This window comes from Emys orbicularis, chromosome 8 (assembly GCF_028017835.1).
Source record: "Emys orbicularis isolate rEmyOrb1 chromosome 8, rEmyOrb1.hap1, whole genome shotgun sequence".
Lineage (NCBI taxonomy): Eukaryota > Metazoa > Chordata > Testudines > Emydidae > Emys > Emys orbicularis.
Window position 1 is genome coordinate 62938647 of NC_088690.1, and position 14829 is coordinate 62953475.

The 14829-nt window shown below is 46.6% G+C and overlaps 1 protein-coding gene across 1 annotated transcript; it reads left to right on the forward strand.

The window, feature by feature from the left end:
- Nucleotides 1–1968: 1968 nt before the first annotated feature.
- Nucleotides 1969–13665, forward strand: ANKRD45 (ankyrin repeat domain 45). Its single transcript, XM_065410180.1, has 6 exons — nt 1969–1990; nt 4450–4749; nt 5524–5691; nt 11037–11131; nt 12083–12221; nt 13613–13665. The coding sequence occupies exons 1-6, from the start codon at nt 1978–1980 to the stop codon at nt 13663–13665; spliced, it is 768 nt and encodes a 255-aa protein (XP_065266252.1). The 5' UTR covers nt 1969–1977.
- The last annotated feature ends 1164 nt before the right edge of the window (nt 13666–14829 follow it).

Genomic DNA, 14829 nt, shown 5'->3' on the forward strand with positions numbered 1-14829 from the left:
CTAAGAATGCAAAGTGCTATCTTGTTAGAATTGCATAGCAAACTCAGCATCTCCTTAATTTCTTAAATAAACAGAGTGGATTCAACTCCCTTCCTTTTTGATGCGTTACACTCTCTTGGGGGAAAAAAATGACGAGTCCTTGTGGCAAACCTTGCAAACCTTGTGGGAGGTTTGATTGTGACATTTATATATCACTCTGCCTAGGGTGAGTTCTGCTCCACCACAGAAGTTGCTCTGGAAGCCCCCAGTGTGCAGATGCTGCACTATCCTGAGGAAACTGTGGTGTGTTCTTTTTTTTTTTTTGCGATCAGCCAACGCTACTCTCCGTCCCCTCCTCCCCGTCATTGCTTTTGGCATGTTTTGCGTATCAAGTGGGTAGTGGGAGGGAGCAGTCTGTGTGCTGTAGGGATTGTGATTGCACCCAGACACTGTGGGAATGGGCAAAAGGAGAGAAACTTCATGTGTCCTACAACCCTCTTGCTCACCTGGGTCCGATCCAAAGTCCACTAAAGTTAACTTCAGTTCAATTCAAGGAGACTTTATTGGCATGAAAAGCTATGCAAGTAGTGTCAAAATGTTTAAAAAAAAAATAGACAGACCCCCTCAGGTATCTGTTGGGGCAGGTACAACCCACCCAGGATTGGGGCCACACTGTGTTGGGGCTGGATCCCTTGCGTCCATTGCTCATTACTGTCCATTCCCAATCAGGTGGCAGGTTGCTATGTGGTGTGCTGCCATTCCTTTTCTTGAGACAAGGTGAGTGAGGTAGTAGTATCTTTTATTGGACCAACTTCTGTTCTCAACCAGAGAACAGAAGTTGGTCCAATAAAAGATATTACCTCACCCACCTTGTCTCAAGAAAAGGAATGGCAGCACACCACAACAACACTGCATATCCCTTTTCTTGTTCTAGGGCCAGGCACAGTGGAAAGACTCCCATTCACTTGCAGTCAGGCCGCTGCTTAGTGGCTATGCACAGTCTGGTCCAAAATCTTGTGTGACTCCCAGAGACATCACTGACCTGAGAGGAATTTTAAAGACAGCTCGCTGACATGATACCAAGGGTTTGGAAATGGCTTTTAAATCCCTTCCCTAAAAATTACAGTGTCAGGAGATGCAGGCTGGCATCAGAAGGCTTTGATTATTCCTCCAGCCATATTCACCAGTGATTTCCCTCTCATTTCCAGACTCAATGGCATTGTGCACCCCGGAACTCTTGGCAGCAGGCCTTGTCCCGCAGCTGGCTGGGCGGGGCCATTCCATGATGTCAACCTTCCCTGGAATCCGGAGGAGAGTGACGGTGGCACACAGAGAACTGTTGCTATGGCAACAGCAGAAGCTGTCTGCATCGGTGTTGGCCAGGCAGGGCCGGGAATAGCTTTCTTGGGACTTGGAGGTGAGGACATCCCCGCTGTGCACAGGTTTGTGTGAGCCCTAGAGGGGCCATGGGGCCCTAATTGTGTCTTGTTCAGTGTGGTCATTTAGGGCCTGATCCTGAGAATCTGCACTAGGGAGCTGTGGGACGTGGCAGGTGTGGTGCTTGTTGTCCCACAGCAGCCTGGGTCTAGTCGGGAGCCACTAAGAAGCATTTGAGCAGAGAACAATGAAGTTGCATGCACGAATCCAGTGCAGCGGGCCCCTGTCTTGTGAGCTTCGATGCCACTGTGCAGGGGGCTTCCTCTTGGCAGCTGGCCCTTTGTCCTATGTTTTTCAACACAGTTACCCTGCAAACTGTGTGAGCATGGTACCTGCAGCTCCCACTGGGATCAGTGAGTCTGGGGCACCCAGCACCAGTCAGGATCAGGTCCTTCTATGACAAATCCTCCTCTAACATGGCTTTTCTTCTTAAATGTTTGTGAAAATGGCACTTTCCCATGGGCTGGAGAGAGAAGTAGCCTCACAGTAAGAATGTATTTGCCCTCTCATGAGAAAACAGAAACAAAATGGTTCCTGTCAGCTTAAGTGACGTTGGGCCTGATGCAATTTCCAGGTATGGACTCTTTCTCCTGTGCAGAGCCCCACTGACTTCACTGGGACACCATGTAATCCTCTGTCCTGAATTAACTAAGTTAGGCCCTGATCCTGGGAAAATACATACCAAACTGTCCCTAGAAAGTCCCTCTCTTATGGAGTACATAGACATAAAAGTCCCCTGTGTTTTTGTTCCTTAATCTCTAAGTGTTTGTGTATTTTAAATCTGTAGATAAGTGCTTTTGTGATAAAATGAAAATAAACAATGGCTATACAAATATATATATATATATATATATATTACGGCTGTCAAATGATTAAAAAAAGAATTGCAATTAATCATGAGATAAAAATATTTGCAATTAATCACAGTTTTAAACACTGTTAATAATAGAATACTAATTTAAATATATTATAAATATTTTTGGATGTTTTTCTACGTTTTCAAATATTGATTTCAATTACAACATAGAATACAAAGTGTACAGTGCTCACTTTATATTATTTGATTACAAATATTTGCCATGTAAAAAAGATAAAAGAAAAAGTATTTTTCAATTCACTTCATACAAGTGTTGTACTGCAATCTCTTTATCGTGAAAGTGCAACTTACAAATGCAGATTTTTTTTTTTACATAACTGCACTTAAAAACAAAAGTCCACTTCTTCTTCAGTCAATTGGTAAGACAAACAAATTTGTTTACATTAACAGGAGATAATGCTGCCTGCTTCTTATTTATAATGTCACCTGAAAGTAAGAACAGACGTTCGCATGGCACTGTTGTAGCCGGCGTTGCAAGATATTTCCGTGCCAGATGCTAAACATTTGTATGCCCCTTCATGCTTGGACCTCCATTCCAGAGGACATGCTTCCATGCTGATGATTAAAAGAAATGTGTTAATTTCTGTTGGTGGCATCTGACTCAGATGATGCAAATGAAGGTGCATTGGTCTGCACTGCTTTGGATCATTATTTTTTTTTACTGTGCAAATACTTGTAATAAAAAATAATATAAAGTGAGCACTGTACATTTTGTATTCCATGTTGTAATCAAAATCAAAATATTTGAAAATGTAGAAAAACATCCAAAATATTTATAATAAATTTAAATAGGTATTCCATTATTGTTTAACAGTGTGATTAAAACTGTGATTAATTACTATTTTTTAATTTAGTTAACTTGTTTTGTCTTAATCGCTTGTGTTAACTACAATTAATTGACAGTCCATATATATACAAAAAACATAGTGTGCCCAGTTTCAATGGGATTAAAAACTATGTCCCTATCCCCCAACCAATATCACTGTTGCTAGCTTCCTCGGGCTGTAATTAATTGCCTCACAACAACCTTGCAAATTTACATTATTATCCCTAATTTACCAGTGGTGAAACCAACACATGGAGAAGTTATGGGACTTTTCTGAGGTCACACAAGGCCTCATACGTCTACTGAAATCAATGGGAGTTTTTCCATTGATTTCAGTGGGTGATGGAGCAAGCCCATTGCTAATAAGTGACAAAGCAAGGTCTAGAACCCAGCAATCCCAACTTTCAGTGGTCTACTCTAATAATTAGTCTTGCAGACTCCCCAACAGCTGCAAGAGAATAGGAACCCATGATCTTCAATACCAAAATAATTATCCTTCTCCAGCAGCCCAGTAAAAAGTAAAACTGTGAATTGCTATGTTTCACTTTAGCCAGCAGGAGGAGCCAGTAATGGGATGAATATACAGTACAGTACTGGAAATAAATTGACACTGGGCAGAAAAATCACATTTGAAATCCTTATGTAAGGGCTACTGAGTTCAAAGAAAGTTCAGTGTCTTGCTCATACCAAGCTCTGCATGATGTATAAACTCATGGAAATCTGTCTTAATTTATCACAATGATCTGCACTTAATGTGGTCGCTAGTTAATTTGATCTGCTCTGCCTGAGTTAGGTGGCAAGCCCTTTTAAACACTACATTCTGCAAAACTGGCATGCGCATTGGTAACAATGTAAAATCAGTATTGCCAGCCCCAAAGTTCAAAACTCATGAGTCTGACTCACACAAATCACAAAATTGGCTTTAAAATCATGAGTTTTTAAAAAAATAGTAAATGTTGGGTTCTTGCTATTTGCCTTCTGGGATTTGAGCCATTAGGGTTGACATTTTCCAGCTGTACTCTGCAGCCACAAGGCACGAAGTGTACTTTGTTTTTTAAATGAAAGTTGAGATTCTCATGCAATATCATGGTTCCAACAGCTGGGGCTTTAAGAAAAATCACAAGACCCACGATAAAATAATGAGAGTTGGCCACACTGTAAATAAAAAGAATACATTCATATCAGGGAGGGTCATTGGTGAATATTGGATGTGCCCCATTCTATTTCAGAAAAGACCCAGGTTACAATCCTGATGAATATATATACGGGCAAACCACAAAACCAATCAGCTGCTTTAAAGGATTCCATACTGTTCCTCCTTTTTTGGCAGACATTGCTCTAGAGACAATGGAGCTAGTAGAAGCAACACAGCCAGCAGATACAGGGGAGCCTAAGGAGCCAGAGTATTTTAACCCTCTCCTGAGGCTTGCTCTCACTGGAGATGTGGAGGGTGTGCAGCAGATTTTTGCCAACCCAGAAGACCCTGATGGTGAAAAGGCCATGCAACTTCTCGTGGAAAAGGACATCGTAGGGAGAGACCTACTGTATGCAACCAGCATGGCTGGACAGAGTGCAGTCATCAGAGCACTGGCAAAATACGGAGTGGTCATGAAGGATAAAACAGCCAGAGGTATGCTGCTGACGGCAGCGGGCAATGGATTGGGCCCCACACCTGCTCACTCCGGCCATGACCCAGTTCCCATCCAAGCCGACGCATTGACTTCATTGGTGCAGGATCAGCCCTTCTGCTCCTTCAAGCTTATCCTGACGTCTCTGAATTCACATTCACATTCACTTACTCCTTCCACTCACCACTCTGCTTCTGTGAAGCTTAATCCAAGCACCACCGAAGTAATGGGAGCCTTTCCATTGACTTCACTAGGCTTTGGATCTGACCCTAGATTCCCACGTGGCTTTATACTCACCTCCTCTCCATGCTCACTCACTCCCCCTATCCTGGCCTCTCCTCTGTTCCCTTCCTGAAATTCTCCACTGTTAGAAATTGATCTTTCTGTTCTGTTGTCCCAGCTGCTTGGTCATCTCTCACTTCCTGCAACCTAAATTCTCTAACCCACTTGCTGCAAAACTTCCCTTTCTTCTGTCGTACCACTGATTCCAGACTCCACATGCCTTTCCCCTCCCCTCCATGGCTGGCTCCTTCCCTGTAGATTTTGTCTGAGGATTGCCCTTGGCCACAGTTTTCTCCCCGCCCTCACTCTGCTGTGCAGCACTGGTTAGTTGCTGACCTCCCCTCCAGTGGCGGCTGCATTACAGGGGGTTTCACATGTACTTAGCACTTTGGGAAGAAAGTTGCTCTGAAAATGCAAAGTATTATTAGCTGGCATTTGACCCCCAGCAAGATACCTCTCCCTTTGGTTCTGATGACTTCTCTGTCATCCCCCAGGTTACACACTCCTCCACTGTGCTGCGGCCTGGGGCCAGCTGGAGACTTTGAAAACTCTGGTAGAACTGGAAGCTGATATTCTAGCGACGAACTTCCGGGGTGAAAAGGCCCGAGATATAGCCGACCGTTATGCACAGACAGACTGCGTCGAATTCCTGGACTGGGCAGGTGAGACTGGTAATGCCCAGCTATACAGGGGAGGTTGTGATCACCATGGGTTAGAGCCTCAGCTGGTGAAAGTCCATCAGAGCTCCATTGGAGTGAATGAAACTATGCTGATTTACACCAGCTGAAGATCTGACCCCCATGTCTGTAGGTCAAATGAATTTTAAATACTACTCTAGGCCTGACCTGTAAGGTGATTGATCCAACAACAAATGCAGCTCCTAAGGTGAGAGCTGCACCAGTAACTGTGAGTGGACCCTTGGTGCCCATGCTCTAAGGAAAGTCCTGGATAGCAGAAATGTAAAGTATCAGGCTGAGGTTCTCTGGTCCTGCCAAGCGATGCTCAGTGCAGGACCAGAGGAAAAGGGACAAAGCTGGTTTACCCTGTCCGTGTAGCTCCCTGACATGCAGAGTGGTCAGGGAGCAGTTTGGCCCCTGGTGTGACCCAGCAGCTACAGCCCTAAGGGGCCATTCTAGCAGCCAGGGGTTGCTGGACACAGTGGCTCTCCAGTCATGCCCCCTGTTCCTTGGCCATGCCCACTGTGCTGGAGGAGCTGATGTACAGCACTTATTCTGGTTCCATGCCATATGGGGATTCACCTTTGGCTAGAGGAGTCCCCAACTATCTGGAATAAGGCAGCTTTCCAGCTGCCTTGCATTGAGGGAGTGGCTCAAAGCAACTGGATCACAGGAGAGAACTGGGGCTTCTTTCAGCCTAGTACAATGTTATTTTACTGACGTTCCAAATTCAAACTGCCGTCACCACGCTTCTGAAAGATTTTTTTTTAATAGTCCCTCTTTCTCCCCTCCTCCTTCCCCACCTTGTCCATGGGAACATCGACAGCGTTCAACTCTCAAACTGTCATAGTTAGATAAACGTTCAGACAAACAGACATCGACTTCAGATTGGCTCTGTCCTTGTCGTCCCCACTCTCATGTCTTCGCAACATCGTAGCAAAGAATATGGATAAACAATTATTAGAGCACGAAAATATGATTGTTGTCCAAGGAGGAGTCCTTTCCCTTATACTTCCTGCATCATGGTATCCGTGCTGGAGCTGTGGCTGTATGGACAAATAGGGAAGATCAATTCATCCTTAATTTCTTCTTCTTTCCTCTTCTTACTTAACTTCTGGTGCCTGGCTTTATTCCTACAATGGTGGCATACATACTTCAGGTATTTCCTCATGGTAGACGTGTTTGCCACCAGCCTGCAGAGCATTTTGTCCACATTGCAGGTGCACTCAGCATGAAATTCTGTCGTGACAGAAACAGAAGAGGTCTCCACGGACACCTGGAAAGACAAAGCAGATGACATTGTGACAGTAATTCTTTTCATCGAGAGCCAAAAGCCATCAGCCTGGATTTCTTACTTACCAATTCAAGAGTCCGCAGGCCAGATCTTCAGCCGGTGTAAGTCACCTCCACTGACTTCAGTGGAGCTATGCTGATTTACACCAGCCTGGGGATCTGGCCCATGGACTTGAGCAGAACTACTCTTCGTTACCCTAGCGGGGGATCTGGCCCATGGACTTCAATGGAGGTATGCTGGTTTGCACCAGCCTGGGGATCTGGTCCAGTCTGTTGTTCTCCAGAGATTTACTTTCTGCAGGTCGTTATAAGAAAACTTCAGATTTATCCTCCCATCCACCTGCTAAGGCTCCCACTGGGTTCTATCCTGGCTGTTACAGTACTTTCAAATGTCTCCGTTGCCCATTTTAGGGCTTAAATCAATCTCTAACTCTCAGGGACTAGGATGATACCTTCCTGGGGGCAGATCACCCCCACATCTGCCTATAGGGGGTTTCTTGCACCTTTCTCGGAAGTGTCTGGTTTTGCCAGAGACAGGACACTGGGCTAGATGATCACAAATCTGAGCCAGTCTGGCCATGCCATGTTATGTTCCTGGTGCATGAGAGAAATTCTTGAGCGAGCCCATGCTACAGAGTCCTTTGCCATTAGGTTCAGTCCTCAGAATAGCAATTCAGTTTAAAACGATGAGGCCCAGTTGACCTGTCCCTTTAAAATCAGCCCTTTCCTCTTTGATGGATCATGGAGAGGTTTCCAGCCTCTTGGAACAGTGCTGAAGAGGGAGCAAAAGCATTTTAAATGATCAACAAGTCATGTTTCTTAAGCATCTTCTAGAGGCTGCTGACAAAGGGTCTAATCCTGGGCCTGCTGATGTCAACGGCAAAACTCCTCTTTTCATCGGTGTGAGCAGGACTGAGCTGTAAGGGCCACTTCCTGATGCACTTACGCTGAGCTGTACCTTGCTTTGTGAATAGTCCCATTGACATAGAGCATTCTGCCCCAAAAGCACCAGGGCCCAGGTCCTCAAAGGTATCTAGGCTCCTAATTTCCATTGATTTCAGTGGAAGTTAGGAGCTAAAATACTTGGAGGACCTGGGCCAAGATCTGACTCCATCTGAAAGCTCAGGTGCAAGTATGTTGCCTCACTGAGGGCGTGTGTGGTCTGAGTACAGATGGCAGCCCTGCCACGTGGGCGAGCCGGAGCAAATCTTTGGACTTGGATTAATTTGGAAAGCTCGGTGTTTGCAGCAGCAAGGCCCCAGGCATCGATTGTTTGGTGATCACCGAATGTTTGGAGTGTTACCCCCTCTCATCTCTCCGCTGCTCCTTTCCTTACCTCTTTGGATTCAGAGAGCACCATTCGGTAACTCTAATCCAGTGGTTCTCAACCAGGAGTCCCCTGGGGGCCATGGGCAAGTTTCAGGGGGTCTGCCAAGCATGGCCAGTGCTAGACTTGCTAGGGCCCAGGACAGAAAGCCAAAGCCCCGCCATGCAGGACTGCAGCCTGGGGCCCCGAGCCCCACCACCAGGGGCTGAAGCCAAAGCCTGAGCAACTTAGCTTCACGGTGCCCCCTGTGGCCTAGGGCCCCAGGCAATTGCCCTTCTTGTTACCCCTTAACGCTGGCCCTAGCTTTTAGATGCAGAAAAACAGTTGTTGTGGCACAGGTGGGTTGTGGAGTTTTTATAGCATTCTGCGGGGGCCTCAGAAAGAGAAAGATTGAGAACCTCTGCACTAACCGACACTGTAAGCTCTCTGGGGCAGGTACTATTTTTGTTTTACTACTGTCTGTACAGCACCGACCACCATGGGACCCTGATCCTTTACTGGGGTCCATAAGTGCTACTCTAATACAAATAATAGTAATAGCATAAGGGTGGGCTTTCTCTAGATCTCTGGCCATACCCAGAGGGCTCCCACCTCCCTCAGGAAATGGGACTCAAGTCTCAGGGATGATCCAAGCCAAAGCGGTGGGTGCTATCTTGGGCTGGTTGCTATTTCCCACATTTAAGTGCCTTGACTCTAGCTGTTCATAGCCTCTAGCTGTATCATGGCACAAAACTCTAAAGCTGACAACCGCCTGTGGCCAACACAGGATATTTCAACACCTAAATAAGTGGTCTGACTTCCCAAAGTGACAAGCACACAGCAGAGCCCCTGGAGAGATGGGTACCATCAATGGGAGATCTTGAGTGCTCGGTATTATTGACAATCAGGCCACTTTCTGAGGTGCCCAAATATGGACTTAGCTTTATTCTCCTATTTCTGAACCTCTTGGCCTTGGTGTCTTCAATGGCACCTCAAAATGGAGGCACCCAAAATTTGCAGACACCTTTGAAAAGTTAGGCTTAAGTGACATGCCCAAGGCCACCCAGTGAATCAGTAGCAAAGTTAGTCAATTTCCAGTCCCATGCTCTAATCTAACCTGCACCGTTCCTACCTTGCTCATTTACATCACTTACCTTCTTCTGCGGTCTTCTCAATTTGTTCCAAAGACAGCGTACACATAAGCCCCCTAGGAAGAAAAGTATAATTTTGCAGCTGACATACAAAACGTCCAAGCATCCTTTGGCTATTTCCAGGTGAGTAAAGCAGTGAGACAGTTGGTCCAGAGGGTAGGGCAGGCAGTTAGATTGAAGTGGAGTTCCAAGCTGCAGTTGCTCCAGATCCTCTGGAAGAATTTCCCATCCAACTCTGACCCAGCTTGGGCGATCACAAAGGCAGAGGCTGTTTTGGAACAAGAAGGCAATCCAGATAGGAAAGACTAGGGAGACACCTCGGACAAACATTGTCTTCTTTTTTTAAGAGGAAAGGTCTCCAGTGACTTGATCGTCAGCATGTACCAACTGCAGCCAGAGATCCAGCAGCAAATAGCCTTTAGAGTTCATACTGTAGTACCTTGGATGGATTTTAAGCAAATGAACCACTCCACCCTGGCGTTTCGTGGCTTGGGACCAAGCTCCAGTCCTGAGTGCCAGAGAAGTTGTTGGCTGGTGACATCATCAGCCAATGGCGTTTGCTTTCAAGAAAGATATTGTGATGTCATAAGGATCTCAAAGCTTTTTTCAGTGGGCACCATAAGAAGTTAAAGATATAAGCAGCCTAACATGGTCTAGCAGCTAGAGTGGGGAAGGGGGAGTTAGAAAGATTGACTTCTAATCCCAGCTCTGTAACTGATTTAGCCGCTCTGTGACTCAGTTCCCCATTTGTAAAATGGAGATAATATTGACCCGTTTTGTACAGTGCTTTGAAATCCACAGATGAAAGGAGCGATATAAGTGCAAACTATTATTAATACAGATGTGTGACTTGCTAAGGACGCTGTTCTAGTACAGCCAGTTATATTTATGGAACTAGGTAACATGAGAAACCTGGTGTCATTGAGTGGTTGTGAACCCCTTGTGCACACAACTAGTCCCATTGAAGTCACAGCTCCTCCTGTGAGTAACTGCTCTGTTGTGAGTCAGGGGTTCAGAGTCTGGCCCCCCAATGACTTGGTCAGGGCAATGCTCTGCATTGTGCTCTTTCTAATATACACAGTTTTGCCAATGACTGACCCCTCAGGTTTGCAGCCTACAAAGATGATCCTTAGTGTAGGTGTGACCCTGTGGGAGGCTGAGCTCTTGGGACTTCCCTTGAAGTCCAGGGGAACGAGGGGCACCCACCACCTCACAGGAGCAGGCCCATCATTTCTAGATCCTTAGCTGGCATAAATTGGCATTGAAGGCAGTGATTTACACCAGCTGAGGATCTGTCCTGTTGTGCCTAGTTTCCCAATCTGTAAAATGGGACAATAGACTTATCCACCTCTCGGGAGTATGATGAGGCTCCATTCGTTAATATTTATAAACCCGAAGGTCTTCCAAGGAAGGGCAAATAATTAGTACCTAAATAGCCTTAAAGCAGTCTGGATCAACATGGGACACAAGGCTGGTTCCTTTTGTGTAGCAGTCTGTCTCTCTATAAGCCCCTGCCTCGTTCTGTGAGTACTTCCCCATGACTAACCTTGTCTCTTCATCGTGTGTGTCCTGTTTCGCAGAAGCTAAGCAGGCTCTGCGGACGTTCATCGCCCACATCCAGGCAACGATTGCAGACCCAGAGAAGGTGCAGGGAAGGCTGAACAAGGAAGACAAGGTACAGTGCTGAGCTCTTATCAGGAGAACCGACCTATTCGCAGTAAAGTTTAGAACTGCCTTCTTGATTCCATGTGAGGATATGTTTTCTGCTCACACCACCCTTTGCAGAATAAGAGGGGAGGAGACTACACTCAGCAGTGCTTGCAATGGGGAGCAGATCAGCGTATGAATGATAGTACTTTGATAGCCTGCTGGAGAAGGTGCTGGATAAACACAAAGACTCAGATTGCAAAGGTATTTGGGTTTCTAACTCCCATGGATTTCAATGGGAGTTGGACACCTAAATCCCTTTGAGGATCTGAGCCCAAATGCTTTGCACATATGAATGAAGCCTTATAGGTCCTGTGCGAGGTGAGTGTTATCCCCATTTACAGATGGGGAAAGCGACCCACGGAGAGGTGAAGTGGTTATTCCAAGGTTACACAGGGAGAATGGAGCCTACGCTCCTCCCTCCTGCACTAGCCCTTTCACTGCACTCTTAGCGCTGGATCGCTCGGCACCTCGTGTTGCTTTGCAGCATCTCCTGTAGCCCAACAGCATTTATGGGCTCTGAAGAGAGTCGCACCCAGTTCTCCTGAACCCAGAGGCACAGGAAGAGTGAGTATCCGGTTCTGGATGATATCTTGGGAGCTCCTGGCTCCCAGTCCTGTGCTCTGATCACTACACCATACCTCTCTCTTCAATTAACTGATATAAACTTAATCTATGTGCCTTATTTGTAACTCCTAACAGGAGAGGCCAGTTTCAGTTCAAGAAGGCCAATGTTGCATCCTCTCTTTTGTGGCTGGCAGAGGCAGGCATGTAAGAGATCATACGGGCAGTTTGACCCTGGGTTGCTACCTGGCCTTCTGATTGAACGAGAGGTGCCACTCGTAACCTCATCTAAAACGAAGTAATTAATTTCTGGAGGTTGCCTTCTAAAGGTTAATGTCCCTTGTCTCTTCTACAGAACATGTCTCTCAGCGCCTGTCGTGTAAAATGTGATTGGCTTGAGAACGCCAAGGAGCCCACCAGACAAGATTTCCTGGATCAGAAGCAGCAGCTGGAAGATATCATGCTTCCCATCTTCACAAAGCTGGCCACGCCCCGTGAGTATTGGGGCTACAGAGCTCAGAGCCTGACGGGCAGGATGAATCTGTTATATGATTATCAATATCTGTATATAATAATAATAATTTATAATAATTAATATACATTAATAAATTATTGAAAAATAAATTCAAATAGTCATAGCCACTGAATACAGGGTGGGTTCTTGAGTGACCATATAAATTAAAATGGTACACGTGTGTTGCCCTACACAACATAGTATATGGTATTTCTAGGACAAGATTACCTGAGGGTGTGCTGAGGCGGAAAGATTATGGGCCCAATTCTCTAGTCCTTTAGTGTAGCTTTGTGCTGGTCTCCACCCCTGCTGACTGGAAGGCGGGGAGGGAGGGATGAACACCTCCGTCCTTGTGTGTACAGAAGGTGCTCAGACTCCAGGCAGACAGGTGCCATAACGGAATGCGGGTGGAGAGATGGGAACCTGCGATGGGGAGAAATGAATCTGAAGAGTTATTTACTGTTGAGTTAGGAATGTGAGAAGGACACGCCAGAGGCCAGGGAACCTCCTAAGGATGCAGCGGGCTCTTTTCCTCCCACTGCCTTGGGAAATCCTGGATTTCCTTGCCCAAACATATCTCATGCCCAATTATCCCTGGCTCAGATGCCCCTTGCGACTGGGTGCAGTCCCTCAGTCACACAGCCTCTTGACCCCTGCCACCCAAATTCTCGACCTTGGAGCCACACAAAACCCAAGGGCCAGCACCTCCAAACTCATCACTACCTCCAACCGGAGCCCTCCCTAAGTGCTCCCACTCCCCGCTTCTCTCCTCTATCCAAATCCCTTGCTCTCCAGCCCAGGCCGCAGGCTCTGCTTTCCTCAATAGCCGAATTCCTTGACTGCCCTAATCTTCCCACTCAGTCCCCACGTCCTGGTTAGTCTTTTCCCAGTCATCTTCCGTCATGAGAATGAAGCCAGAGAGGACTGTAAAGCAGAAGGGGTGGGGAAGCAAGTGATGGGGAAGAGACCCTGCAAGCTCTAAGGGAGTCGTTCTGCACGTGCCAGCTGTGCTAGGACTCCCTTTAGACACCAAAGGAAATTCCCAGACAAAGACTTTGTTAGTTAGAGTTCAGACGGAGAGCACATCAGAGACTTCAGACTAAAACCCCTCCCAGGGACTAAAAGCACTGAGATTCAATAGGTCTGATGAGGAAGGGGCACACAGCAAGGGAATGGTCATTCAGCATTGCTGTCAAAAGTGACCAGAGCACATAGCCCTCTGTCTCAAAGTCTGGTGATGATGTTGACAGTTTTCTCAGCTCTCTCAGCTGCAACGCATTGTATTTGCCATATCCATTAGTCTGTAACTGCACTAGAGGAGGCAGTATTAGAACGCAATGAAGCATCGCTTGGAAATCTGCTGTCTTGCAGGTCCTCCGACAGCTAAGAGCACCAGGTCAGCGCTGAACTGCAGCAAAATCTGAAGCTTCATTTCCACAGCTCCTGCCTGTCTCAGGTCTTATGTTTTTTTAAGCCTCACACATATATAGTCATTAATCTGAACATACAGCCCTAGAGCCAAACTTTGGGAGAGGCTGGGTCCACATGCAGACCCAGCAGCATGGACCCATCTGTGATCAGTTTCTAAATGCCAAGATAGCAAGGTTGTTTTGCGGTTCGTGAAAGGTCAGATGAGGTGCTGGCTACCCTATGTTACCTGGGTCAGTGGCACTTTCAATTCAGTTCAACGAGACTTTATTGGCATGACAAGATTTACAAGTGTTGCCAAAGCGTAAGAAAGGGACAGACCCCTTAGGCCTCTGTCAGAGGCAGGGATGACCCACTCAGGCTGAGATTAGACACAGTCTTTGGGGTTAGATCTCCTGTAGCTAGGTGTCATTGCTGGCCCTTTCTGATCCAGAGGCTGGTTGTTTCAGCACCTCAGTAATTTAGAGGCTGATTTTGAGGTGCTGAGCACCTGCAACTCCCAGTGACGCTAATAAGGGGCAGCCCTTCTCAGGGTCAGGGTCTTCATTAGTGTTTTTTTGCACCGCAAGTCTACTACTTGCAGACCTGCATGAGATCCCCAGCTCCTGCTCACCCTGAACTTTCCACTTTAAAAAATCAGCCTGACCTTGCAGTACCTCTTTGATGCTTTCCCAGGTGTAGCTGTTGTCCCAGATGGCAGAAAACCTCTGAGGATAATGCCTCCTGAAACAGGAAGGACAAAGCACAGCTGGGCTGTCAGGCTCACTCTCCCACTTCAGTTATTACTATAGGGCTCTAGTCATGTGAGGTGCTTTACAAACAGAGAAGGCAAAGGCCCTGTCCTGGAGAGTTTGCAATCTAAAAATAGCAAAGTCTCTCACCCGTCCCTCCCTTGAATCAACGGGTGCAGTTTAAAATCACCCAGCCGAGCACGTGCTGGAGGCTGCGCTCTGGCTGCCCTGGCTGTCCTTAGTGGAGCTTCTGGGGTTTTTTTCCATGCTGGTTTAAACCTCAGTTTCTTTCTCGTTTGGGTCAAGGCCATTCTGTGACTGGGACAAGGACTCGGCCTACATGTGCTCATTGTGTTCTGGACCAAGCATGGGTGGTCCCCAAGGGTTATGCTGAGGCATCTTTCCCCAGCTGGAATCGCCTGGGTGCCA

Coding starts and splice junctions, on each gene's coding strand:
- ANKRD45 (XM_065410180.1), top strand. Junction 5,692..11,036: donor CGAATTCCTGGACTGGGCAG/GTGAGACTGGTA, acceptor CCTGTTTCGCAG/AAGCTAAGCAGGCTCTGCGG. Junction 12,222..13,612: donor CACAAAGCTGGCCACGCCCC/GTGAGTATTGGG, acceptor GCTGTCTTGCAG/GTCCTCCGACAGCTAAGAGC.